The sequence below is a fragment of the Gadus macrocephalus genome, chromosome 2 (assembly GCF_031168955.1).
Source record: "Gadus macrocephalus chromosome 2, ASM3116895v1".
NCBI classification, from domain to species: domain Eukaryota; kingdom Metazoa; phylum Chordata; class Actinopteri; order Gadiformes; family Gadidae; genus Gadus; species Gadus macrocephalus.
The window spans coordinates 1,882,981-1,910,480 of record NC_082383.1 but is presented as its reverse complement, the minus strand read 5'-3'; the positions used below and the strand labels follow the sequence as shown (position 1 = coordinate 1,910,480).

Sequence of the window (27,500 nt, the reverse complement as noted above, 5' to 3'; positions counted from 1 at the left end):
GCTTGTACGATGAAGATACATTTCCCATAACATCGTTCCAAAAAGCCTGCAGCCTTTCCTAATTATTACAGTGGTGCAGTAGCTATTTGGTGAGGCAATTAAGGGTGCTAGCGAAACGTATACTCTGCTGCTCTATCAAACAAATCTAAACCACCAGCTCCAATATGGCATTCTGATACAAAGACACACAATGAGCCAGAGAAGAAGAACAGAAAAAGGTTATACTGGTAAGGGTGATGCTGGGTATAAAGCCGAACAATAGAAATGGGCGGATTTGTCCCGTGCACTTTAATTTGATAATTAACGTCACAATGAAGTATTGTTGTTTGCCAGGGTTAAGGCTGCAGCTAATCTTTGATTTAGTCAGTCTGTTAAAATGATTAAAGTGGTAATGACAACATTTTATGAAGTAGTTTTCGAACTCAACTCAACTCATTGCGTAACAAGTCATCCGAGACCGACTGCGGACGGTTTCGGATGATTTAAAAATTGAGATTCAACGTCTGCATCTCAGTGAGACCTGACATAGAGCAGAGAAATGTGTTGGATGTTAGATGTTAGTTGGATGTGTTTTGGGGAATGTTACCAATTTAATTACTCGTACACCCGAATCTTACTCACTGCTTTTTTTGACCACACACGAGCGCTGGTGGTATAGGTTTGTGTCTCTCTGGGCCTATTGAAGGGTTATAAAAGTATGTGAATAATATATGAAGTACACAAATAGAATTAACAACTGAGCAACTGCCTTTGTATTATGCTGGCAGCACACACTAGACACACACACACACACACACACACACACACACACACACACACACACACACACACACACACACACACACACACACACACACACACACACACACACACACACACACACACACACACACACACACACACACACACACACACACACACACACACACACACACACACACACACACACACACACACACACACACACTCCATCAATCAAGAACATCACCGAAGGAGAGGGGAGGCAATCTGAGTGTTTATGGCACTGGACTGGAATCAGCTGGTTTACTGTTATGAGGATGTTCATCTTAACGATGAGATGAACAACTTTAACCCAACCATCCCAGTGTTGAGTAATGTAATGTAAAGTATTGTAGTATAGTTGTGTGTGTGTGTGTGTGTGTGTGCGTGTGCGTGTGCGTGTGCGTGTGCGTGTGCGTGTGCGTGTGTGTGTGTGCGCGTGCGTACGGCTGGTCTTTGCATTCCTGTCTGTGCAGGTATGACTATGACGACCAACATATGACTCAGAGGTTTAGAGAGCTCCGGCTCCTTCTCTCTCTCTGGGGGATTCATAATACTGATACTGTAGGACCCACCAGGGAGTAGAGACCAACTGATTCCTGTAAGACCACCTGGTTCCCGGTCCAGACCCAGACATTGGTGAAGGGAGTCAAGGCAAAGACCAAGGAGGGAGTATAGACAAAATGTCTATCGTTATAACAACTGCCGGAAATCGAAAAAGATAGGGTTCTAACAAAATTAGCACTTCATAAGGATACAATTTGCAATCATTTATCCGGATTTAACCTAATTGAATTGACAATCTGCAATATTTTAAGAAGCCAACGTAATCTCCAAAGATAGACGCCTAATCAGCCTCTCTTAATATTTTAACATTAACTGAAGGGCACTTTTTTGGAAGAGATTAAAACGATTAAAGTAGTTATACAAAATGTTACTATGCAACTCCGAACACAACTTTGGTCTCTTTCCATAAGGCTTCCTCCGAGACCAATTCACCCGAGACGCACTGAAAAAAGTCTCGGATGAACTGCAAATTCAAATTTGAACTTTGAATTTGAAATAAGAATTCAAATTCAAAGTCAAATTCTAATCAGAGTTTAAGACGGGACTGAGACCTTTAAAACTCTATTGGGCTAGGGGAGAGCCGGGTCGATTGAAACACTTTTCAAAGATGACGTTACGTATACAAATAATTTCAACATGTGATCAACAACTCACATGTGTGTTATCTTAGTTTCAAGTGTAATTTAATACATATGTTGGATGATCGAGCTGTTTTTTAACTTTGAAAGTAAGTTGACATCTGTTTCAAACGCCCCGCCTAGTCGGGACGTTTGAAACACACATGCGGGACGAATGAAACAGCATATTTTAAAAAGAAACTATTGAACTTACTCTTGTTTTTATGCAATATACCGGACAACATAGTAGTGTATTCGTCATTGCTAAAATTTCACATAATTCCGCATAATATAAATAGGTTAAAATATATTTTTGGCCCGTGCGTAATTGTGCGTAATTGTCAATATGCACATTTCGATTAAAACTCACCTTTCTTCTTTTGGACGACTAAATGTGCATTAAATTTACTTATTACCCTGTCCTAAGTCATGTTTAAGGATACACAGTTGAACATCCTTTTATTTATTGAAACAAAAACGACCACGTCAACCGGATAACATGACTCCTGTTGCGTTTGAAACAAGTGTTTCAATCGTCCCGACAGCGACTACTGACACTTAAACCTTTTTTACCTCTAAACTTCAAAACTCTGACATCGCACACTTTAACACAGGTTTAAGTACTAATTCATCTGTTGTATAGTCATATTATTATGGCATGAGACAAAAAACACAACTATTTATTACAAAAAAACTACCGCAGGAAGGATTTTAGTTAGCGTCTCTAAAACAGGTTTGGGGGATAACATTTGAACGGTGGGACGTCATTACATGAAATTGCGTGGGGTTGGTCAGTCTTACGTGCTGAACGTAGTGACGAAATTTGACGTGAAAGCCTTGCGTGGTTCTCGAGGAAATCGCTGTGTTTCAATCGTCCCGTGTTTCAATCGACCCGGCTCTCCCCTACTACAGCCCTGATATACGCATATATCTTTATACGTATAGTTCAATCCAGCACAGCATTGTCAACACAACGACGCAATATCTCCCAACGCGTTCCTTATGTTTACTCTGACCAGTGGATTCAGCTCGTGGAAGCCTGCAGTAAACTGTGATGGGGTCTGTGATACAGGTCACTTCTTTATTGTAGCCTACTCTAAATGATGATGAAGTCAGTGATCCGATTTGAAAGATGCTATTTGGGGAGAGGATACAGTGAGTTGTATGTAATATCGGAGTAACCGCAACTCGGCTATGATTTCACACAGTACTGATTGTGTAATCATAACTGCATTAAACGGCGTATTTAAAAGTGTTAACTGTGATGGAGGATAACCAAAAACAATTACATGCAACATCTTCCTTCATTTACTGAGATGAGAACAAATGAAAGATGAGAAAACATATTCAACCATATCAGCCATAGATTATTAAATGTTTTGTAAAAACCTACTTAGAGAAAAAGAGTAATAAACACGAAACAAAACTAACATTTGGCTTTATATAATTTATAAATATTATATATCTAAAGCCTAATGTTTTTAGTTAGATTTTAGTATATATACAATAACTTTAAATCATTGTTAAGGTTGGTTGGTAAGACAAAAAGCAGACTTATTTTCTTCTACGTGTTTATGTGACGTTTTTATGGAAAACGAAAGGGGAAGATTGGCGCAATTATCCACATGAACTCATTATTATTCCAATGAAGTCATTCCTGGCAAGCGATTTAAATAAGGAGTTTAAAAGATTAATGAACACAACATTTTGTTGTTTACTCACCTTTAGCAGCAATGCCCAGTAGAAGCACAAAATGACGATAACTAAACACCATCTCAACGCACTTTTATTCTACAACCAATGTATTAGAAACGACTAGGAGGACTACACTCCCTTTATAACGGTACTGCTCTCAGGACGGTTCTCTGTGCCTGCCACAGGTGGTTCAGTCTGCTGCTACTTAAAACCGTCAGCGTTTTAAGGGGCTCAGTCCCTCCAATAGACCGGACTGGCCCCTTCTCTCATTGGCCAAGCATCATGTCAATCAGTAAGAGCTGACACGCACACACAGCCCAGCCTCCTCCTGTAGCTCTATTCCAAATCATCTCGATACTTAGGAATTGTCAACCAAAAAATACTCAATAGTTGCCAATTTAGAAAAACATTCTCAGTGTTACCTTTGCACAGTTATGGCAGCTGGCTTTGTAGTGAAGTATCGGTTCTTCATTATACTAAATAAAACAATTATATAAATGATAATAAATGATACTAATACTGCCAGGTACTTTGCAATATAATCTAAAGACCTTACGGGCAGTGTGTTTAACAATATAGAAATTAGTTATGAATTACTTTAAAAACGTATATACTTGTTTTCTCTTGTTGGTGAATACATTTGTTCACAGTTAGATATTAGAAGTATTTTTATTGTCAAACTGAAATCAAAAATCATTATTGGTTTCACCAACATGTGCATGTTTAACTACGTGTTGTGAGATTTATGAATGTATGTTGACATTGAGATAGTTGGTGTGTGTTTCCTTGAAGGAAATGTTCTTGATTTTATACTGTATTTCCAATTAAACCAATCCAAACTATATAATATGATTGTCACGTCTCAATTAAGAAATCGACCTCTTGCTGTAAAAAATATAAAAATAAAAACACACCCAAAGCCAACATCTTTGGTAAATAGTTCAGGGTCAATGATACATTTGACGTCCGTATACCAATCACGTGGAAGTCAATGATTTGAGAGCAATTTTCGGGAGGGGACATGGTAAGGTATTGTAAAATGTAATTTTCCTTTGACAAGAATCATGTGTCAGCATCGATGTTTCAAGTTCCTCCTCCCATTTTTATGGTCTCCATATATCTTGCATACACTTGATGGACGTTTTGGACAGATGGCAGGAATGAGGGTGGGATATATACTTGCCTTTTGTTTGTATAGCATCGTTGCTATAGAACTAATTTTCCTGTTATCCGATGCGTGTACACAAACTGAACGAAGCCCTCACTGCTTATACAAAACTCTATTTACGAGTAGGCAAAGCACATCTATATAAAGATACACAAATAGATACATATATATACTGATGGATGTTTACTTGAGGTAAGAGTTCATTGTTATACTGAGGAGCGGGTATAATTTGGAAGCATGTATTCATTAGTCATTTAACCAGTCAGAACTGTACACACATTCAGAGACAGGCAGAGGCAGAGAGAGAGAACGAGAGAAAGAGAGAGAGAGAGAGAACTAGAGAAAGAGAGAGGCAGAGAGAGAGAGAGAGTAGTAGAACGAGAGGCAGAGAGAGAGAGAACGAGAGAAAGAGAAAGAGAGGCAGAGAGAGAGAACGAGAGAAAGAGAGAGAGAACAAGAGAAAGAGAGAGAGGCAGAGAGAGAGAACGAGAGAACGAGGGAGAGAGAGAAAGAACGAGAGAGGCAGAACGAGTGAGAATGAGAGGAGAGAACAGACTGGTTCCCCGATTCAGAAGGCCACCTCTGTACTGGGATGCCCCTTCAACCTAACATAGAAGAGAGAGAGAGAGAGAGAGAGAGAGAGAGAGAGAGAGAATGAGAAACAGTGATAGAATGAGAAACAGAGAGAAAGAATGAGAAACAGAGAGAAAGAATGAGAAACAGAGTGAACGAAAGAGAAACAGAGTGAACGAAAGAGAGAGAATGAGAAACAGAATGAGAGAGAGAGAATGAGAAACAGAATGAGAGTGAACAAGAGAAAGAATGAGAAACAGAGTGAACGAAAGAGAAACAGAGTGAACGAAAGAGAGAATGAGAAACAGAGAATGAGAGAGAGAATGAGAAACAGAGAATGAGAGAGAGAACGAGAGAGAAAGAATGAGAAACGGAGAGAATGAGAGAGAACGAGAGAATGAGAAACAGAACGAAAGAGAGAGAATGAATGAGAAAGAGTGAACGAGAGAGAGAGAACAAGAGAAAGAATGAGAAACAGAACGAGAGAAAGAATGAGAAACAGAGAATGAGAGAGAACGAGAATGAGAAACAGAACGAGAGAGAATGAGAAACAGAGAATGAGAGAGAACGAGAGAGAATGAGAAACAGAACGAGAGAGAGAGAGAGAATGAGAAACAGAATGAGAGAGAACGAGAGAGAATGAGAAACAGAACGAGAGAGAGAGAATGAGAAACAGAGAATGAGAGAGAACGAGAGAATGAGAAACAGAGAATGAGAGAGAACGAGAGAGAACGAGAAACAACGCGAGAGAGAGAATGAGAAACAGAGAATGACATAGAACGAGAGAACGAGAGAGCAAAAACAGATGGCCTAAAAACAGACGGAAGGAGAATTACGGGGAAGCCATCATCCCTGATGGAGAACTTGTCCCACCCCATTCATGGCCCTCTGGCAGCCCTGGACAGCTCCTCCAGTGAGGGTGTGCGAGCCGGAGATAGGGAGGGGTCCCTTCCCCCCTGACTCTGGTCAGACTCTACAACGAACACTGCTCCCTGCAGAACACACACCAGCACTGACTAATTCATTCATGTGCAAGATCTAGATGTTCCATTAGGATCAATATGTGTTATATTGGGTTAATAAAAGAAAGATTCCCCAGAGAGTTAGTCATAGTTAGGGGGTTATTTAAAATGCAACCTTATCTCAATAGGAAACTTTGGCCACCTTTTTAAGACGCTATCTGTTGCACAACAAAAGCAAGCCTAAAGTAAAGGGGTGCATTGCAGTTGTAAATTACAAGCATGAGGCAACCGGAAATAATATGTGATACATTAATTCCTTGCAAGAATGTGTCATTGTGTAACGTCATTAGTCAGAAATATTGAGATTGTGGCACGATAAACCAGTAAGGTGTGAAAACGGCCACAGCCACGGCCAGATGGCCTAGTGTGAGTGCACCCTAAGATATATTTACATCAGTGTATCATACATGACGGACATGTTCCCTTTAACATGATGGTTTACATGTTACATGAAAATACATCAGTGCATTTAACGTGACATCCATGTTCCCCTTGCCATGATTTTATACATGGAGGGGTGGAACTCTTGTACAAGCCCATTGAGCTTCGTTCCCTCCTTGCACCACTAATGTTAATGTGTGCTAAATAAACTAAACTAAACATGTTACCTTTAACATGATGGTATACATGTTACATGAGAACGTCAGTGAATCTAACATGACCCGTTTCCCGGCTGTGGTGCCCTTTGCCGCTATTGCCAGGAAAAGGTCAAGTGCATTTCATTGAACATGTGACCACATTTGCGTCATTGATGGAGAGGTTGGCACACGGTTGGTAATAATCAATTAACCGAAGTCAAGCATTGTTCTGCAAACAATTGCACTCCCGCACTGCATTACGCAACTCACCGAACCATTGCACAAACAACGAGAAGAAACTCTTTGATAAAAGTATTTTTATTTTTTTTTCCCTAATCAATTTGAATTTCATTGGACAAATACAGCTGAGTGAAGCGGTTCACAGCAGCCCGAAAGAACATGGAAGAGGATGATAATATTCGCTACAAAATTGTGGTAAGAGAGGGAAGACAACGGAGGAAAATATTATTCATAATAGAGGGGGAGGGGGGCATAAAAAATGTGTCCTTTACATTTTATGTCAAAAAAAAAAAAAATAAATAATCATCATCATCCCTACAGCATGGAAACTAAACGGGCAGATCGGGTAAGCCGCGACACGCACGAGGAAGACTGAAGTTCCAGTCCCAGGACTTAAGACATCCGAAGAAACCGTTCAGTGACGGACCCCCGACCAGACATAACATACATGTCATTTACACAAAAGTTTCAAGTAGTCCGTCCGTACAAAAAAATCTGACCCTGAAAACAAAAGTAAATCGAAGCTGGCGTGCCTTTTGAGCGCGGTGCTACAGCACGGCCGCGTCCGTTTGACCCGTCCGTCGTCCCTGGGTTACAGTGAGATATGAGGTATATGGTTTGGAAAAGAAGTATTTACTGCTCGAATCAAGCGGTCGGTGGCCAATCACAGCACCCCCCCTCTGACAGCATCAAGGCCTGTATACAGCCGTGGTTGGGGATCGCTTTAAGTCAATGTGGCGCGACTGGCACATAGAGAGGATATGGAGACGATATCATCTAGAATGATCTAGGTCCTAGAGAAAGGACACGTACGTTTCCAGACTTTTTTTTTCTCGGGAGGATTTGAAAAGTTGCGTTATTGGTTTACAATTCAGAAAAGAAATGCAAGTGTATGTCGGCATTAAAATGACATTTTGCATGCGGTTTTGGATGCGGTCTTGGATGCGGTTCCACACTGACAGCTTGGGCATCGACTCTGGGCACTAATTGGGTGATGGAAGCATCACGTGGCTTAGAATAAGTACAATTAGGTACAACGCCATTTCTTTCATACATGGCTACTACGAGTAAAAAGGAGAAGAAATAGTTCCTATCAATTATCATAAAACGCAATTATAAAGAAAAAAATGCTAAACTGGGTAACAATTTTAACTAAAACTATGGGCTGTGAATAACAATTACAATATCCCATTCAAATTTTTTTAGAACCCCCCCACCCCACCCCAACTTTTCCCCCTCCCCGTGTATAATAGAAAATGTTAACCCCCCTCCCACTCCAACCCTGAATAAAACAAAAAACATGCCATCTAACTAGAGCCCGACCGATATATATCGGCAGGCCGATTTTATCGGCCGATATTGGCCAATCACAGATTGATCGGTATCGGCGTATACATTTGCGCCGATATGAAATGCTGTTGATTTATGAATTTTATCCCCTCTTAAGTAATCCTCTGTTGTGACTGAACCTCTAAATGCACATCTGCGTAAACACTCCCAACACTAACAGTTTTATATTCTGTTGTGTGAGGGTAAGTAGCTCCACCCCATGCAACAGCTAATTGGTTCTTTTAGCTCATGATTTTACGTTGCCAGGGCCCGAAGAATTTCTGGAGGGAAAGCAGCAAATCCCAAAGGAGCTGCTCAACCCCCAGGATACAAAGATATAAAATATATCAAATAACGGCCGATAAATAATTATTTTTAAATATCGGCCGATATATCAATATCGTAATTTCTTTACATCGGCCGGACTCTATGATCCAACCATAGGCTACTCCCTGCCTGCCCCAAACCTGACCAGGCACCTCTGTGTAAGCCAGTCGGTAGACGTCTGAGCTCTTCTGATACGACAGGCGAGTTTACTCAATGCAATAAACGGCTCAAAGTGCTGATTGGATTATTTTTTCTAGAGAAAGATTTGCGGAGGAAGAAAGGCGGCGGGAGGGAGAACCATTATCCTTTGCTGCGCAACGGCGACCCCTAGTGGCACGGAAAGTCACTGCCTTGATTTCGTTCTGCCCGGGGATAAAACAACTATTACACATGCAAGTTGTCCGACCTCCTCTCTTCCTCTAGTTCACCTGGCAACCGCCCAGAATGATTAAAACTGTATTTTTTTTACATCATATATATTTTTTATAAATATATATATATTCTATATATGGCCATTGTGGAAGAGAACATGAGTTTCACATTGACAAGACAGTACCATAATCTCTATTTAGCCAAGTGGAAAGTGTTCTCAGTGTATGCGAGCTGGCAGAAGTCGGTTATTGTTGCACCCATTCAAAATAAGGAAAGGAACATACACTATAAAACAAAAACGGCTCTGGAGTTCTGAACGCATATTTACGTATGGCTGGGTGCCTCGCCCGACCAAACTCATTCATTCCCCACATTATTTTCCTGAGTAATACTTTAAAACCGTGTAACAGACAATAACTTTGTTTATTTTTTGCTTGTTCAGTCCTAGGCTGATCCCTGCCATCGTTATCATTTCCCCTTTTCTTTTAGAATCTTACACTTGTGAAGTTGATTGCTCAAATACGTGTTTCATTGCTATTATTTGCTTGTTTTTATTTATATATATAAAGAGTATTTGAATTATAAATGGATTAAATCAAAATGGAGTGAATCCATTTTTCTAACTAAAATGGATTGAATAATAGATACATTTTCACACGCAAGAAAATGGATCCCATGATGATAATGACATTGCATTTGTAAGAGGCCTTGCAGCCGTTGTGGGGGAGAGAGGTGCGTTCGTGGCAGTACAAAACATAGTGTCTGAATAATTAAAATCACAATAATAATTAGAATAATAAAATAAAATAGATGCACGAAAAATAAGAAAAATTGGACATCCTTTTATGTTTTTCTCTCCTCTCGCTCTCCCTCGAGTCGTCTCGAAACCCAACCAAGTAAATTGTTCTAAAACAAACAAAAAGCCCCGCCAAACCCCTCATCTGTAGCTTTGGCTCGTCTGCGTTTTGGAAGCTGTACTCACTGGCTCATTGACATCGCTTAACAAACTGCTATACCCTGAGAACTCGGACACGGACGCGCTCCGTATCCGGTGGTCCACCTCGCCGCCCGACTCCCCGCCGTAGGCCGCCAACCCGCAGCCGTCCGCCTTGTACTGGGCGCCGAACGCCTGGGCGAAGTTCTCCATGTGGTACGAGGAGGCCTTGGCCTCCAGGGACTCCAGGTCCTGGGACGCCGACAGCCGGTAGGCGCCCTTGGCGCTGCGCGCCTCCTTCTGGCTGCCGCTGAGGTCCGAGGGGCTGATCTGGTAGGAGGAGGGCGGCGGCGGCGGCGTGGAGGAGGAGGAGGAGGAGGAGCCGGCGTGCGGCTTCTCCGTCTGCTCCGTGAGCTCCTGAGAGGGGGTGAGCTGCTGGTGCGCCGAGGGCTCCATGCCGCTCAGCTGGAAGCCGTGCTGCGGCGACGAGCCCGCCAGCATGGCAAAGTGGGACTTTGGCACGGAGGAGGAGGAGGTGGAGGAGGGCGAGGAGGAGGCCGGCATGGAGGGCGAGCCCGCCGACGGGCCGAAGCCGCACTCCAGCGGGGACGTAGTGTATATGCTCTTGTCGGCGTAGAGCGGGTTCCCCGGGATGGAGGCGGAGAAGGGCCCCGGGCTGGGGTGGAAGCCCGCGTAGTGGCTGGTGCGCTCCAGCGCCTGCAGCAGGAAGCGCGAGTACTCGTGCATGAGCACCGCCTTCTCCCCGGTGGGGCTGGGCGCGTCGTGGCCGCCGCCGTCGGCGCCGTCCGACGGGATGGGGTGCAGCGGGCCCACCACGTGGTGGTCGCCCAGGTCAAAGTGCAGGTCCTGGGGCGAGCCGTCGGGCTTCTGGGCGTAGTGGTCCAGCAGGCTCTGCAGCACCTCGTCCGGGATCCCCGACCGGTCCAGCTTGTCCAGCCCCATGTGCGACGCGTCCAGGAGGGCCAGCGGCGCCTCGCCGTCCAGCGTCCCGGACCCCAGGCCCTGGATGACCGAGGGCTGGGTGTGCAGGTGCCCCGGCCCCATGTCGTACTCGTTGCCCGTCCCGCCCGGGGGCGGCGGCTGGGGCGCCGCGGCGGTGGTGTTGTTGTTGCCGCTGTTGTTCCCCGCGTTGAGGTAGCGCCGCTTCTTCAGGAACTGCATGGCGTCGTCGTAGGTGCTGCTGTTGCCGCACGCCTTGGCGCTGCCGTTGCTCTGCATCATGGGGAAGCCCTCCATGCTGGCGCTAGGCTCCAGGTGGGCCTGCTTGGCCTGCTCCTGGGCCTTGCGGTTGGCCTTCTTGGCGGCCATCTTGGGGGCGCCGCCCGGGTGGCCCTGGAGGTTCTGGTGCGAGGCGCTGGGGCCGTGGTTGTCCACCGGGAAGTGCTGGACGCCGTAGCCCGCCTGCTCCTGGACCGAGCCCAGCGCCAGCCCCGCCCCCTTCTTCCTCTTGCGCTCCCCGCCCTCGCCGTTGTTGTTTTTTGACCGCCCCTTCTTGCGGCCGGCGGGCGCGGGGCCCCCCTGGGAGACCCCCCCGTAGGCCTGGTCCGGGTGGCCGCAGCCCAGGTCCAGCAGGTCAGAGTCCCGCCTCATCCCCCCCTCCCCACACGTACGCTTGTGCTTCAGCAAACGGTCCGTCCGGGAAAAATACTGCGAGACAAAGAGAAACAGTGGCAACGGCCCACAAGGCAGTGAAACACATGCAGGTACGACGACACGTGGCCTTGGGCCGTGCTAATGGCTGAAGGACACTATCAATACTGCAATAATTGGACTGGTACAGAATTAACCAGCTTGGCTCCCGGTGTGTGTGCGCGTTTCAATTCATGTTGTGTGCGCGATTTACTATTTTGGCACTTAGTCGATGCTTTAAGGGTTCACGTGTCTACCTTATCGATTATCTGTAATGAGTAGGAAGTGGTTAGCAATCTTGTTCAAGAATGACTACAAGACTTTGGGTGCAACCTCGGAACCTGAGATGGAAGTCTAACAACCCCAACCCCTAGATTTCTAGTGTTTGTGTATATAGTCCATAATGTTTGGGTTGTATACCTGTTGGCAGGTCTCGCATCTGTAAGGCTTCTCTCCGCTGTGAGTCCTCTTGTGACGCTCCATGTGGTACTTCTGGATGAACCGCATGTTGCACTGATCACAACTGAATGGCTTCTCTCCTGGACATCAGGAGAAATCAAAAACAATGGTCAGATCAATGCAGAAAACCCATCCGTAGAACCTAAAGACTTCCAACCTGGGCTACAGTCAACTGTATTCTCCCAAAGAGGCCTTTTATCTAGGTACAATTATTTCAGGTTTTTCACAGGAACACCAGAGAAACATTTCATAGAATTAAAACACAGCACATGTTAAGGAGAAAATCCTACTACTATTTTCCTCAAAAGTGCCACAATTCCTATGAAATTACGCTGAAGGCTCCAACCTTTGAGATCAGGTATATAGACCACCCACCCTGACCCCGCCATGCCCTGGAGACCGGAGAGGACTTACCACTGTGGATCTTCTCGTGCCGCTGGAGAAGGTACTTCTGAATGAAACTCATGTTACACTGGCTGCATCTGAACGGCCTTTCACCTGCGATGAGACCACAAGCAGAATGCATGTGCCATCAAAACCATGCCACGTTTAATTGGTTCAAAACCTCCTGCGGAAAAGAAAACAATATGGACAGACAGGAGCCATTCTTCACGGAGGTGCGGAATACGGCGCAGTCTAAAATTGACTGCATTTTATAGATCGCTTTTCTAAACAGAGGCCACTCAAAAGTGCTTTATAATTCGCCCATTCATGCACACATTCACACACCGACGGCGCTGTCAACTACACAAGGCAAAAGCCAGCTCGTCGGGAGCAGTTAAGGTGAGGCTAGGAGGAGCCGGGGAACTAGCAACCTCACGGTAACCAGCCAACCCGCTCTACCTCCTGAGCCACATGCCGCCCTGAACAGCAAAGAACTATTTTAAAAAAAAAACTGTCGGTGTCAGTGGAAACATGGCGGGGAGGGGCCGGTACCGGTGTGGATGAGCACGTGGCGCCGGAGGTGGTAGGAGCTCCGGAAGGACGCGCTGCAGTGCTCACAGATGTGGGGTTTGGTGCCCGGCGAGAGGCTGCAGCCATCCGCGTCCAGCATCATCGACTGCTGGGACAAACGAGGGAGAAGAAAGCTATTAGGACGAGGTTACCATCGGATAACTGTGTGAATCAATTCCACGAGGATGGTTCACGTCAAATATGTAATTATTATAAACGTCTTTTTGCATTTTAATGGACCTTACATTTTTATACATTTACAAAAAGACTATATTCGAAACAGAGACTCATCCATTATTCAAGCACAGCTTAACTTAAGTATTTTTAACAATGCCTATTGTTAAAATAGTATTGATCAATCAAACCCAGGGCATCTAACAGACACGGCGGGAACCACATGATGACCAACCTTGGCTTCGCTTCGCCTCTTCTTGGGCTTGCCCTCCTGTCCGTCACCATTTGACCTCCGACCTTTCCTCCCAGTGACCTCCTTCCCTAACCGAATGGGCAGCTGGGAGGATGACAAAGGGGGGATCAGAGCAGTGAGCCGGCTGGGGCAAAGAAACAGTCTTGGGCGTCTTCGGCCCTTCTAGCCCAATAGCATCTTAGGCTTGTCATCTCTCACCCTAGGAGGTTAATATGGACCAGCAAGAAATATACATAATTCAAAAGAATTCACATCATTCAGATGTGAAAGCCCCATTTGAATGATCAGAACCAGACACATTTGAGGACATAGTTCTGGTAGAAAGTGGCTTCAAGTCTGTTTATTAAATCCTCCGAACCAATACAATATTTTGCTTTTTTGTGTTTACAAAATCCTGACAACAGAGAAGGCGGTGCCGTTGTGTGTTCTGGTGCAACGAGAGGCACCCGAACACAGCACGGCACTGGGCCAGGATGCTCCCTGCTCGCTGTTCCTTTTGTTTAGCCTCCCTGGAACATAAATTACACTTTATTAGCGTTAGCGGACAGCCCCTCGGCCAGGGGGAGCCGGGCTAGGAGTGGATGAATCAGAGCCCATGACAGTCAAGTGGGCAGACCCATCTAGCCAAAACAGACCTGATGTCCGCCGTTTAAGTGGAGCGAGGCCAATGGCCATTAAATGTATGTATATGTAGTGTGCCTCCGTGTGTGTGTGTTTAGATGAGGAGACCCCTTCTGCCAACTCAATAATATGGGCAGCAATATGAGCCTTAGGCTTATGCTAAGGGCCGCAGCGATAAGTTGATTAATCGATTGACAGGAAATACATCTAATTTAAAAAAAAATTCATCGATGAATCGTTGGTAGTTTATCAAGTACAGATAACAAACATCTGTGCTTAATGTGACAATACAGAAGAAGTCGTTGAGATTTTCTTGGCAGCTTTTCAGTTCAAGAAAGCCCATGGAAGTGATCCCTTCTTTGGCATTTTCGATTATTGATGATATATTTCAGACTTAATTATTAGTAAGTCATTAGATTAATCCACTGTTAAAATAGTCGTCGGGTGCAGCCCTATCTTAATCCTAGTCTCACCCTGCTGGTCCAACACCACACAAACAATAACTTTATAAACACAGCCAGTGTGCTACATAGGTGTGAAGGTGTGTGTGCCTGCGTACGTGTCTGTGTAGAACAAAAGCTGCGCTGCGTGCACCAACAAGACAGCGATGACGTCACCGTCACATTAGCATTCATGCTTTTGAAGCAGGCCAGATGACATCAGCCTCCTTATGGAGAGGGCCGGGAGGGGGGGGGGGACGCGAGTAATCCTTTTGTTTATTTCTCATCCCGAAGCATTGAGAGCGTTGACTCATTTTAACTTGGGAGAAACTGAATCACGGTCCAGATTTCACCCGTTTTCCCTTTTTCCATTCCCGATATTATCAAAATCAGACCGGCCCATTATTCACCGTTTAAAAAAAATGAGGCAAAGAGAGGACATTGAGCCAAGCAACACAATATCCCGTAGCTTATGAGAACCTCTTTGGCGGTATTTCAACATTGCGACACTGAACGTTCTTATGTGTAATTAATTTGTTACGTTTCTTGATGTAACATTACCACAAGTTAACCACATTGTTTCAAACATGTCAATAACCCACAGATATTGGTTCAATGCTAAATATTGAACAATACCTAACTAACTCATACATAAGAGATAATTATACCAATCATCCCAGACAGGATGTCTAAATACATGAAGGCTTCTGCCTGGATGGATAGTAATCTGGTTTGATGTTGACCTCACTGGCTGAGAATAGCCCCAGAGAAACGCACACTCTACAATCATTAACACTGGATGTTTCTTAAGTGCTTCGTAACTTTTTCTGGAACTACTCCAAAAAGGGGATGCATTTTATATTAACTGCTCTGAACTTCTTATTTTAAGTGCCTTTGCGTTTCAAATAAAATCCCAAAACAATCCATGGTGCATTAATCAGTCGACAACGCAAGCATAGCATGATGACCGAGATGGAGAGAAATGTTCTACGTTTGCTGACTGTTTAGATTGGTAACGTGTTCTCTTGATAAACCACAGCCGCTGAATGATAAACGAAAAGGACCTTTTTGTCCAGATAAGAATCTCAACTGATCCTGTCCATTACACGTTCCACACAAGTGACTCCTCCCTCAATGCTCGTTCTGAGTAACGTGGATAGATTGGCTGAGCCAGTGTGTGATGCATGTGACCCCTTTCCAGACAGGCCTTTTCAGACAGGAATTTCATGGGAGCCTTGTTGTTACTAGTGAAAACCACAAGTAAACACCAAAAAAACCTTTTCAGTTGAACACTGTTCTATTCGGTTCTCACAAAGTGCAATCAACGTTTTGTGTTATTTAGGCCTAAAAAGTAACACGCATCCTCTCTAAAGAGGAAGATGTTCTCTGTACATTAAGAGGGGTCTGCCACGTCCAGCGACTCCTTCCAAGATTAGTCGTTTTCTATTTGCGAGTCCATGTGACGAGGATTTCGACAACGCCCCTCGCACCTGCTCCCACAAAACCCAATCTGTCCCTTAATAATAAAACCTTTCCAACAGTTTATCCCTCGCATCGCATTTATTTTTTTATCATCTGGGCCGAGTTTCTTCTGCTAAACCGTGGTTTACTCCCTTTAAGGATTTGCCGATTCGCCTACAAAAACGCAAGTCAACACCGCTGCCCGTAAGCAGGGCGGGGGCGCTGCCACACCTGGAGTTGGGGCCCGGGCCGGCCCTTTGAGGCAGGCAGCCCACCGCTCCATGCTCGGCATACGATGGGTAAAACGCAGAGAATTCATTTTGTCCATGGGGATTTATAAAATTACATCCTTACTATTATTGCTCGGCAGCAGACGCGAACAGGCGTCACTTTATCCCAGACCTGCTGTTACGTTTCTCCTACACAGGGCATTATTTCTCAAACGACGAGTTTATAGCGGTTCATTTCATCGACGCTGTCTCGAACTTCCAAATGAGGGAGGGCCGTAGCGACCAGCTGTACGTTAAGTTCTGGAACGGCTCGAAATGGCGTCGCTTACGATCACGTCCCCGCACCTCTCTAGTCATCCACCGCACACCGCGACGGTAACTCACCTGGTTGGCCATGCTGAGGTCCTGCACCTGCAGACTCTGGTGGTGGTGGTGGTGGTGGTGGTTCCCCATGGACACCTCCAGCAGCTCCGTGCTCCGGCCCTGGCCGCCGGGGTACAGCGGCAGGCGGTAGTCATGCTCCGTCAGCTTCTCCTGCTTGATGCCCATGGTGTGCACATAGTCCCCGGCCTGGCCGCAGACCAGACCCCCGCCGCCGCCGCCGCCGCCCAGGCCCTCGCCAACGCCGCCGGGCGAGTCCCGCTCCTTCTTGAAGATCATCTCTTGAGGCGGGAGGTCCTGCATCACGGACTGGGCGGCCAGGCGGGTGAAGGTGGCCACCGGCGGCAGGTGGCTGAACATGATCATGCCCGAGCCGAAGCCGGCGTCCATGCCGCCGTTGGAGCGGAGGAATTCGTTCCCTAGTTTGTCTTGGATGATGTTCATGGTGAGTGTGGACTGGGCCAGGGTGGGAGGGCTACACGGTGCCAATCCGATTCATCCTGGGAGAGAGAGAGAGCGAGAGAAAAAGAGAAACAATGATTGTTTGAAGGCTGATGAGACTACAATAAGCCGGGACTACACACACAATGAAGCTCCAACTCTTCAGCAGATGGTTAAAATCTGTTTTTTGGTTTTCTTTGAATAATGTTATAAACCCCATAGACCGGTAATATACAATATTATTGTACATAGGTTCTGCTCAAAAGATTCTGGGAGATTGAAAATCTCTATGGTTTAGTATTCAGGTGGATGGGCCTTTTTGGAAATGGATCAAGAAAAAGTCCATTATAGATTTAAAGGTATTTGTTACCATTTTCTCTTGCGTAACAACCGAATTGTCTAAAATACCAGAGTTAAATTCCTGGGGTGAAAAGAACATGGTCGTAGCAGTGCACATTTGAACAAATATGTAAAAAAAAAAAAAACTAAAAAAAAAACTCATTCTATTAATATCTCAAAAAGAACTTTAAGGGTTTTCGATTTTTGCTTCCATTGAAGCTCATCGACTCATAACTACCAACACCACAGTATATATGGTTAATATGAAACAGCCATGCCATCATCATTTGATCTCGCTAATGCGTTTAATGTGATGCCAAATACCGACAGTGTGCTCGCAAAGGGTTAAGCAAACTTTTACAGATATGAAGACGAAAGGTTGGCTCCGACACCTCTCTGGGTCTGCTTCCAACACACATTAACACACACTGCGAACTGCGATCTCGCAAAATTATCAAAAAGAAACAATAGTGCTCGGAAAAGCTAAGACATTAGCCGTGCAATTAGCTTGCCTAGCGAGCTCCTCGGCTAACCCAGTGTTGCGGGGCCCTTCTTTGTGATGCAGGATCATGCAATTATTAATACGGCCATGCATCAGGACTTGTCCTCGCACCGGGGAAACCAGACGTTACCCTTAACGTTCAAGCTCCAAAGTCCCCCTCAGGAAGAAACCCAAACATACCTTCACAGGGGGGCGACCGAGCTGAACGTTAAAGGCCAGGTTGGCCAATTCAGATTGAGTTATAAAAGTACAGAACACCACTGCAACACGAACGTTACGCAAGGCGAGTAGTGCGCATCGTCCCGGAGGTATACACATGAACTCTGGAGGTGTATCTCAATGTGTCGGGTTTCTGCGGGACACATTGTGTACAATATGTTTCAATATTTATCCTTTAAAATGCATTGTCTGTACAGGACGGTTACCGGGAGTACGACAACACACACGCAGCGCTATGTTGACCCTCATCACAGAATGCCCATGCAACTCGGGCGAACAATGATGCTCGTCTGCTGGGCTAGCCGAGACGGCTAGCTAGCGAGCTAACTAGCGACAGTGGCGCTGCACCGCCGCTAGTTAGCCGGCTAGCAGAGACGGCTAGGTGACTAGTGGCGCTGCGCAGTGGCGCTGCACCGCCGCTAGTTAGTCGGCTAGCAGAGACGGCTAGGTGGCTAGTGGCGCCGGGCAGTGGCGTTGCACCGCCGCTAGTTAGCCAGCTAGCAGAGACGGCTAGGTGGCTAGTGGCGCTGTGCAGTAGCGCTGCACCGCCGCTAGTTAGCCAGCTAGCCGAGACAGCTAGGTGGCTAACTAGCGGCGGTGGAGTGCCACTGCGCAGCGCTTTGTTGTCTGTCCCACGCGTGTATGCGTAACAATGTCGCCATAACTCTCTAAAAAAAATCGCTGTCGTCCTTTCTGCTTACCAGTGCATGACCCCGACTTGCTGCTTCAGCGTATCTAATTCACACTTAGGCTCCTGTTTCGATTTTTTAGACCCAAAATATTGTTCTCCCGCTGCTGCCGCAGCTGCCGTGTTCTTCCATCTTGCCCGAGCGCAGAGCATTGTGGGGTTTAATCTGGCGGCTCGGTAGCGGCGCTGCAGCCGGGCTTTTTGATGTGCCTCCACGGGACGGGCTGTTTGATGTGCCTCCACCAATATGTCCATGGCCTCCACGGGCCGTGGGGAGCAGCGCAACAACAAGGACTACATGTATGGGGATGCAGGGGTGGACGACTCGTTTCTGTCAGTTACATCCTCATAGCTTTGTTTATATTATTAATTGAATATATAGTGTGCTCTTGTTGCTCTAAAACATTAACGGCTATTTGTGAATGTAATGTAGGGTGGACGACTCGTATCTGTCTCCCAGTTATAATCCTCACAGCTTTATTTGTATTTATTTTTTATTTTTGTTGTATAGGGTGCTGCTCTTGTTGCGATAAAATATTAAAATAATGAACATGTGAACGTGAATGTTAGGATTACATGCATGGTGTTGGATGCAACGGACGACTCGTTTCCCTCAGAATTATAATCATCGCAGCTTTAAATATATTTATGATATTTTATAAGGTGTTCTTGTTGATACTAATAAAACATTAAAATACTGATTGTGTGAATGTCAATGTTGAGAAAGCATCCCTTAAAATCACATGCGAGTTGAAAATAAATAAATTACAACAATGATAGGCATTTGGGTCTATCAATGTGTCCTCATATATAGATTGTGTGTTTATACCCGGCACATAAGATACAACAGCACAATAAGACATATGTCCTTACAGTGGGGAACGTTACATGGTGCCAGTAGTTTGAGCTCTTTATAAATAGACATTCCCACCAGTAAAGAGCAGTGGTCCGGAATATGCTCGGACAAAGAAGATTATCAGCGTCTGATTCACTGAGAGCAGATGTAGAGGCCTGTATTATATATGTAACACTTAGATCTGGTTGCTGAGCACGGGCGTATCATTGTAAATGCACATTATAATGAGTCTCCGTACATTGGACCATACCCTGCATGTGTTAATGACCTCATTAATTCGGAGTGAGCGTCATATAGGCTCCTGTTTGAAATGCAGCCATCGGTTACTTTCAAGAAGGTCAGTGGATTGCATCCTTCATGAGTTTCGTCCCCTAATGTAGACCTACACTTGATTAAAAGTGTTTACATAGTGTTTCAACGCGTTTATGTTACACAACAATGATGAAACAGATGTTAAAGGCACCCAGTGCAACTTTCGAGGCTTAAAAATAAACATTCAATTTCTAGTCTTTTTTACACGTAGTAAGTTTCAATAACTCCATACCATTACATACCGACATTTAAGCAGCAAAGATGAGACGTCGTTGTGTGGTGAGAACTGATACAAAATCGATAACAACAACAATGCCGCCATTTTCTTTATTTTTTGTAACCTACAATAAATAAAGCAGGCTTCCAGTCAATGGAAAAATGGCTTCTCCCCACCGGCGATTGTTGTTGTTTACGATTTTCTATCAGTTCTCACCACACAACGACGTCTCATCTTTGCTCCTTGAATGTCGATATGTAATGGTATGGAGTTATTGAAACTTACTACGTGTAAAAAAGACTAGAAATTGAATGTTTATTTTTCATTGAATGTTTACATAAAGTTGCACTGGGTGCCTTTAAACTGTATGATATTGCATAGGCCTATGTGATAAAATCCTACAAATTTGAAAACGGAATGATTAAAATATTGTATAATACTATGAAGATTAGCCTAACACAACTTTATTCAAAGCGTGTTTAGAGATTTTCGCTGGTTTAGTGGTATTTTTTTTTTTTTTAAATGTATTCACTATTATTCTCTGCTGTTTTTAAAAGCCTATTTAATTCCTTTTAGGTCAACATACTGACTACAACATATCAGAATCCTTACTTTGTTGTACGCGGAATCTCCATCGAGGCTAGGGGGCTGGCCTTTGATATGCATATTTTAATATGTCTATTATTCAAAGATTTCTGCACAAAAAAACGACTTCCTTCCTTTCGGGAGGTCTTGTTCGTATGTTGTTGGGATCAGATGGGCTCCAAATATGCTCTCTAGACTAGAAAGTTCTAGAAAGAAAGTTCTAGAGGTCAAGTTCATAAAAAATACAACATTGTTAAGAATTAAAGAGCCTTAGTACAAATCATATCTATACGTGAAACGTTCACTCCGTTCTGCTATGCTCTGAATATTTTTCTAGTCAAAATATCTCAAAACGTAATTAATTATTAATTAATGCATCAAATGTGTGGAATTAAATGCCCAATATAGGATTTTCTGTAAAGATAGATTGGGTGATACACAAATAGGAATACATAAAATATGGAAAATGATAATGACATTTCCAAGGACATGTAAAGCTTTGGTAAATGTTCTTTTTTTAATAATTGGATCCAAAATAAAAAGCAATATACTGACGTTATCAGAACACTGATAAATTCTGCGATCGCTATCACTCAATTTCAGGGTCTGCCTAACATTTTAATATATTCTGAAAACAATTATTCAGGTCAGTTTGCGGAGTCGTTCAGGCAGTGATTTATTTTCACACATACTTTTCTTTGGTATAACTCATTATTGAAGAGATTTCATATCAAATCCAATCTTCAAATGTTCTAATGTTTCTCATTGACTGGAACTGTATAAATATCATAACCAATTTGTACTCAGATTTCCCATTTGAACAGGAGATTGGTATAAACTGTTTTCAACCTCAAGTCGAAAAGTCGAAATGGTCTTATTGTTTTAGTTGTGTTGGTTTGTAACTATGTTAGCAAAAGGAAGGCTCTATAAATACGATGCTACACAGGGGAAAACATGTAACGCATCCAAGGGATTGTATGTTACACATAATGCAACAGAAATACATTTTTCCGTATAGGGCTAAAATCACAAACCAGTCCCTCCTTCAAAGTAATAATAATAATAATAAAAGATTCAATTTATATAGCGCTTTTCTCACACTCAAAGCGCTGAAAGTACACACTGATCCTAGCCTGACAGAGCCAGACTAATTGCAAATGTTTATAAGTCTGAAACCTCCTAATTTATTTTCAATCATCACGGGTAGTCATCAACAGAATCCGCATGCAGTCAGTATTGAAAACCGTCCAATATTAGATAAATCGATGTGATTAGCCCTATACTGAGGCCAAGTCTGCTGGAAATCTCACTGAACGGCAGGGGGGCGAGATGCTTAGGCTAGAGCAAATAAAACATGAGTTTGCAGATTTGTCAGGTTCCCAGGCTGATCCTTTCTCCCTATGCACATTGCCTGAGGTCGAGTTGTGTCGTTGTATTTTGTCTACAAATTCATGCCAACTGGACCCGGAACGATTTGCCTCTGATAATTATTTTTCTCTCTCACTCAAATTAGTGCTTTCTCTCTCCATCTCTCTCTACAATGAGAGCCCCTCATACTGCTTCCTCCACACACACACACACACACACACACACACACACACACACACACACACACACACACACACACACACACACACACACACACACACACACACACACACACACACACACACACACACACACACACACACACACACGTTGTATCCCGACGCAAGTCCTCTTTTCCTCCGGTAGATGGTGGTGTTGCTCAAAATTAGTGCTTTCTTTGGTGCCGTTTGGTACTCTCCATCTCTGTTTATTTATCCTTACACTGCTCTTATTTACCAATCCGTGCATGGTCGGCTTCAGACTATTAGGGCCTATAGAAACATAATCCAATATACAGGTTTTTCTTCTGACTTACTAATTAAAACATCTGGCGAATAATTACCAAAGTAAACAAACATATCAAATAACATTATTTCACAATTCTCTCTCTCTCTCTCCTCTCTCTCTCTCTCTCTCTCTCTCTCTCTCTCTCTCCTCTCTCTCTCTCTCTCTCTCTCTCTCTCTCTCTCTCTCTCTCTCTCTCTCTCTCTCTCTCTCTCTCTCTCTCTCTCTCTCTCTCTCTCTCTCTCTCTCTCTCTCTCTCTCTCTCTCTCTCTCTCTCTCTCTCTCTCTCTCTCTCTCTCTCTCTCTCTCTCTCTCTCTCTCTCTCTCTCTCTCTCTGGTGCACAACTCCTCGGGTTTTCTTTATCCACTCTCTTAGTGAGAGCGCATCGTCCAGTGGCGCGTCATCAATTCGCCAACAACTGCTTTTTTTATTTCCTTTCTTTTCCCCCAAGACACGTCTCTGTAATACCTGAACATGTCGGGAGGACTGAATACATTGACCTACGGCACCTAACCGCACATTTCGATTAAGAGAATGTACATCCATGCGCGCTGATGTGGCCATATGGCACGCTTTACGCAAGGCAGATAACCAACATTGTGGACTAAAATCCAACAGAAGATGGATTAAACAAGGAAGTTTATTTTTCTTTTACCTTATTTTGGGGGGATTCGGCGATGGCTGCACTACGGAGGAAATTCGGCGAGGACTACCAGGTGGTGAACACGAGTCAGGCGACCACTTTCACAGCACCGGTCAAAAAGAAGCGCCAGCGCTTCGTGGAGAAGAACGGTCGTTGCAACGTCCAGCACGGGAACCTCGGAGGGGAGAGCAGCCGGTACCTCACGGACCTCTTCACCACTCTGGTCGACCTGAAATGGCGATGGAACATGCTGATCTTCATCCTGACCTACACCATCGCTTGGCTTGTGATGGCTTCCATGTGGTGGATCATCGCCTACATCAGGGGAGACCTGAACCACGGCCACGACGCGTCGTACACCCCGTGCGTGGCCAACGTGTACAACTTTCCCTCCGCTTTTCTGTTCTTCATCGAGACCGAAGCCACCATCGGGTATGGCTACCGGTACATTACGGAGAAGTGCCCGGAGGGGATCATCCTGTTCTTGTTTCAGTCGCTGTTGGGCTCCATCGTGGACGCCTTTCTCATCGGCTGCATGTTCATCAAGATGTCCCAGCCCAAGAAGCGCGCCGAGACGCTGATGTTCAGCCAGGAGGCAGTCATCTCCCAGCGCGATGGGAGGCTGTGCCTCATGTTCCGCGTTGGCAACCTTCGGAACAGCCATATGGTGTCCGCGCAGATCAGGTGCAAAGTCATCAAGGTAAGAGAAACAGGAGTTGCGCTCCACCCGGCCACGGGAGCATTGTTTGAACTCCACGACCCCTCTCCCGACTCACCCAAGTGTTTAAAGTGGAATTAAACATACATAACAAAGTTATATGTATGATTTACTTTCGCGGGCGGACTTATATCGTTCGATTTCAAACATAACATGAAAAGAATAGTGAGGGAGTGGTTTGCGTATAACCTTTATGATTATTTTCACAAAGATAAAACAAATGTTTTAAAGGCATGTTTGTCTGATATGTGCAAATGTCAGAATCCTATTTAAATTGAAATAACCCTCTGTATTCTGTTTTGGAGTGACGGATCATATGGTATGGTGATCCTTTTTGTTCCCCTGTTCTATAATCTAAGATCATAAGAACAGGTGTTGATCTCGATTAATCTTCTCTCCGACTCAAAGACGAGCAATCCTGCCTTCAGAGGCATTGTGTGGAGGACAGAGGAACCAAATCCTTCAAAATAAAAGGCTTGGCATAACGTTTCCATAAACTGGCCAGCTGGTGCAGGTGACATAGTAAGAGAGAGTCTTGTGTATTTGGATAATAATTGAGTTCATATTTATGTTTTTTACTTATGGCATAACAACATGCAAATCAGAAAGCATTGTTAATTTAGCTGAACATGAAATGTGCGTTTGATCGCGCAATGGCCAGCACTGCATTACAGCTGCAGTGTCATTACTCTCGGATCGAAAGCTTCCCAATTGGATTACCCCGCGAGGTCCTTGAGCCAAGACACCCGAGCCCCGTCATCGTTCCTGGCTCTGTAGCGCCCTGCGTCTCCTCCATGCCTCTCCTCTCTCCTACACAGCTGAGCTAAAACTGACCTCTGTCCTCCATCTCCCCATAGAGACGTCCCCCTTCCCCCTGGTTGTCCCCTCCACAGCGGCAGGGGAGGGGAGGGGAGGTGGGGGGGGGGAGGGAAGGGTCGGTGGGGGACACCAAAACGGTTTACAAGCATCATAAAGGAGGGTCCCTGCTTCCCTCCATTCAGCGAGGGTTATGTAACCCTGCCACCGGTCACTCCCCGTAGGCCCTCCCAAACCTAAGGCTCCGTCCACACGAAGCCGAAACAGGCGAAACCGTTACGGTTTCGATCTATCCGGTTTCGAAGTATCTCCGTAAAGACGAAGCCAAGCGAAACCGGGTAGATCTGTAGAAACGTTGTAGTACACATTCCAGGCCCATAAGGGGCGCTGCTTCTGCTACAGAAATCCTTGTTGTTGTGAGTTCTGAGACTCCGCGGGCTTAACAGTCATTGGCTAGAGGGTCGAGGGGTGGGGCGATGACGTCATGGTTTACGGTTTTCAGTCGGTTTCAGGCGTCCACACGAATCCAAAACGAAACCGGGTAGATTTGAAACCACCTCCGAGGGTGGTTTCAGAAGTTTGCGGTTTCGGTCAGCGGATTCGCCGGCTTCGTGTGGACGGAAGGCCGAACCGTACAAGACCTTTGCGGTTTCGCCATGAAATCGGCTTCGTGTGGACGGGGCCTAAGTGTTAAGCCTTCTGTTGTCGGATGGGCCGCGTGTACCTACACACACACACACAGACTGATTAAAACACAACAAATGACTCTTTGGTTGCAACTTGCTGGATCGCTGATTCCAACCCTGTGAGAATAGATATCTCTCTGTTAGTTTGAAAGAAAATCATCAATCAGTTATCCGCGACATGATGCTGGCCGATGATCGAAGAGCGTCACACATACGAAAAGGTACAGCGTCGAGGAATAACACAGTTATGTGGAACATGACACTTCTAGTGACACATTCACACTGACTACGCGTTATTCAATTGATTCACCAGCACCACCGACAGCAACAGCATTTGCTCCTGCACCCTGGTAGCCATTCTGTGATCTGCGGGGAAAGGCCATGCTGGAGCAGCTTTCTGTGTTGTTTTGTGTTTATTGCCTGTGTTCTCCTGAGCGTACATGTTAGCAGTCCATTAGTGGCACTGTGCCATGGAACCGCAGGACAGTTTAATGACCCGTGCAGAGGCAAAGCCGCTCTGCAGTCTGCGGAGGGAGATGGGGAGAGCACAGCCTCTTGGGCATGAGGCACACACATGAGGCAAGCACATGAGGCACGCATATGATGTATGCGTGCGCACACGCACACGCACGACGCACACACACACACACACACACACACACACACACACACACACACACACACACACGGACAGACATGCCTGAAAACACACACACACACACTCACAAAAAACATTCACGACCAGGACGCACACAAACGTGCACACATACACACACATGCAAACACAAATATGCACACATCGACGCAAACATACACACACGTACACCAACACAGATACACCAACACACATGGACACATAAAAAAATGCAACCACAAACATGCATATACTCACGGACACATAAACACACACACACACACACACACACACACACACACACACACACACACACACACACACACACACACACACACACACACACACACACACACACACACACACACACACACACACACAGGTGCATGTAAAGGCTATGCTAATCACACTCATCTCCATAACGTAAGCAGGCGGGAAACGGGAGCATCTTTAAGCTTCTGTCCCTCAACCGGGAGAAGCAGTCCTCTCCTTTTACACGAAACACATTTACATACATGTACCGTGTACAGCCTTTTACATCTCACACAGATGTGCTTTGATGTGAAGGGCGGGCAGCAAAGCCGGGTTTGACAGGCAGCTCAGGAGACGCCCTGACGTCCCTTCTCCCCGCGCTTCTTATGACTTCCAAAGAAAGAAGGATAAACACGTCGTATGAATTGACGTGAAGGACTTCCTGACAACCGTAGAACTCATTAGGGACGACACACACAGACAGGCACACGCACAAACAGGCACGCACAAACAAATATGCGCAGACCCACAAGCACACACGCAAACAGGTACAGGCACACACGCACACACAGGCACACACATACACACACAGAAACATGCACACACATGTGATGACACATATATCCAAACACATATATATGCACATATGGACACACACACACACACACACACACACAACACACACACACACACACACACACACACACACACACACACACACACACACACACACACACACACACACACACACACACACACACACACACAGCTCCGAGGATCGCAGTTCCTCTGCCCTTCCCTTGATGTGTTACATCATCGTTTTCAAAAGGCCGCGACATCATTGCGCCGGAGCAGAGGCAATTTGATAAAAAACATATCATTCAGAGAAATGTT

General features: G+C 45.1%; 3 protein-coding genes across 12 annotated transcripts in view; 1 reads left to right on the top strand and 2 right to left on the bottom strand.

The window, feature by feature from the left end:
• Positions 1 to 3,852, bottom strand: part of si:ch211-198m17.1 (mucin-2) — a 25,812-nt gene extending 21,960 nt beyond the window's left edge. For all 8 annotated transcript variants that reach the window (XR_009528726.1, XR_009528727.1, XR_009528733.1 and 5 more), the window contains exon 1: positions 3,687 to 3,852. Coding sequence is in view for 1 of the 8 variants with exons in the window: in XM_060069818.1 (XP_059925801.1) it covers positions 3,687 to 3,738 (52 nt within the window). In the remaining 7 variants the exon portion in view is untranslated. The remainder of the gene's footprint in view (positions 1 to 3,686) is intronic.
• A 3,450-nt stretch (positions 3,853 to 7,302) lies between these two features.
• On the bottom strand, positions 7,303 to 19,227 carry znf281a (zinc finger protein 281a). Of its 2 annotated transcripts, none has more exons than XM_060069857.1 (7): positions 19,028 to 19,227; positions 16,829 to 17,325; positions 13,675 to 13,776; positions 13,248 to 13,371; positions 12,726 to 12,809; positions 12,273 to 12,391; positions 7,303 to 11,870 (listed from the first exon to the last, which is right to left on the bottom strand). In XM_060069857.1, exons 2-7 carry the CDS (start codon positions 17,267 to 17,269, stop codon positions 10,206 to 10,208), a joined length of 2,535 nt encoding a protein of 844 aa, XP_059925840.1. In that variant the 5' UTR covers positions 17,270 to 17,325; positions 19,028 to 19,227; the 3' UTR covers positions 7,303 to 10,205. The 2 variants fall into 2 exon arrangements, with proteins under 2 accessions (XP_059925840.1, XP_059925849.1); XM_060069866.1 differs by lacking the exon at positions 19,028 to 19,227 and adding an exon at positions 18,288 to 18,651.
• Positions 19,228 to 22,977: 3,750 nt separating this feature from the next.
• kcnj19a (potassium inwardly rectifying channel subfamily J member 19a) overlaps positions 22,978 to 27,500 on the top strand; it is a 14,235-nt gene continuing 9,712 nt past the window's right edge. For both annotated transcript variants that reach the window (XM_060070273.1, XM_060070282.1), the window contains exon 1: positions 22,978 to 24,200. In XM_060070273.1, the coding sequence (XP_059926256.1) occupies positions 23,535 to 24,200 (666 nt within the window). In that variant the 5' untranslated portion in view covers positions 22,978 to 23,534. The remainder of the gene's footprint in view (positions 24,201 to 27,500) is intronic.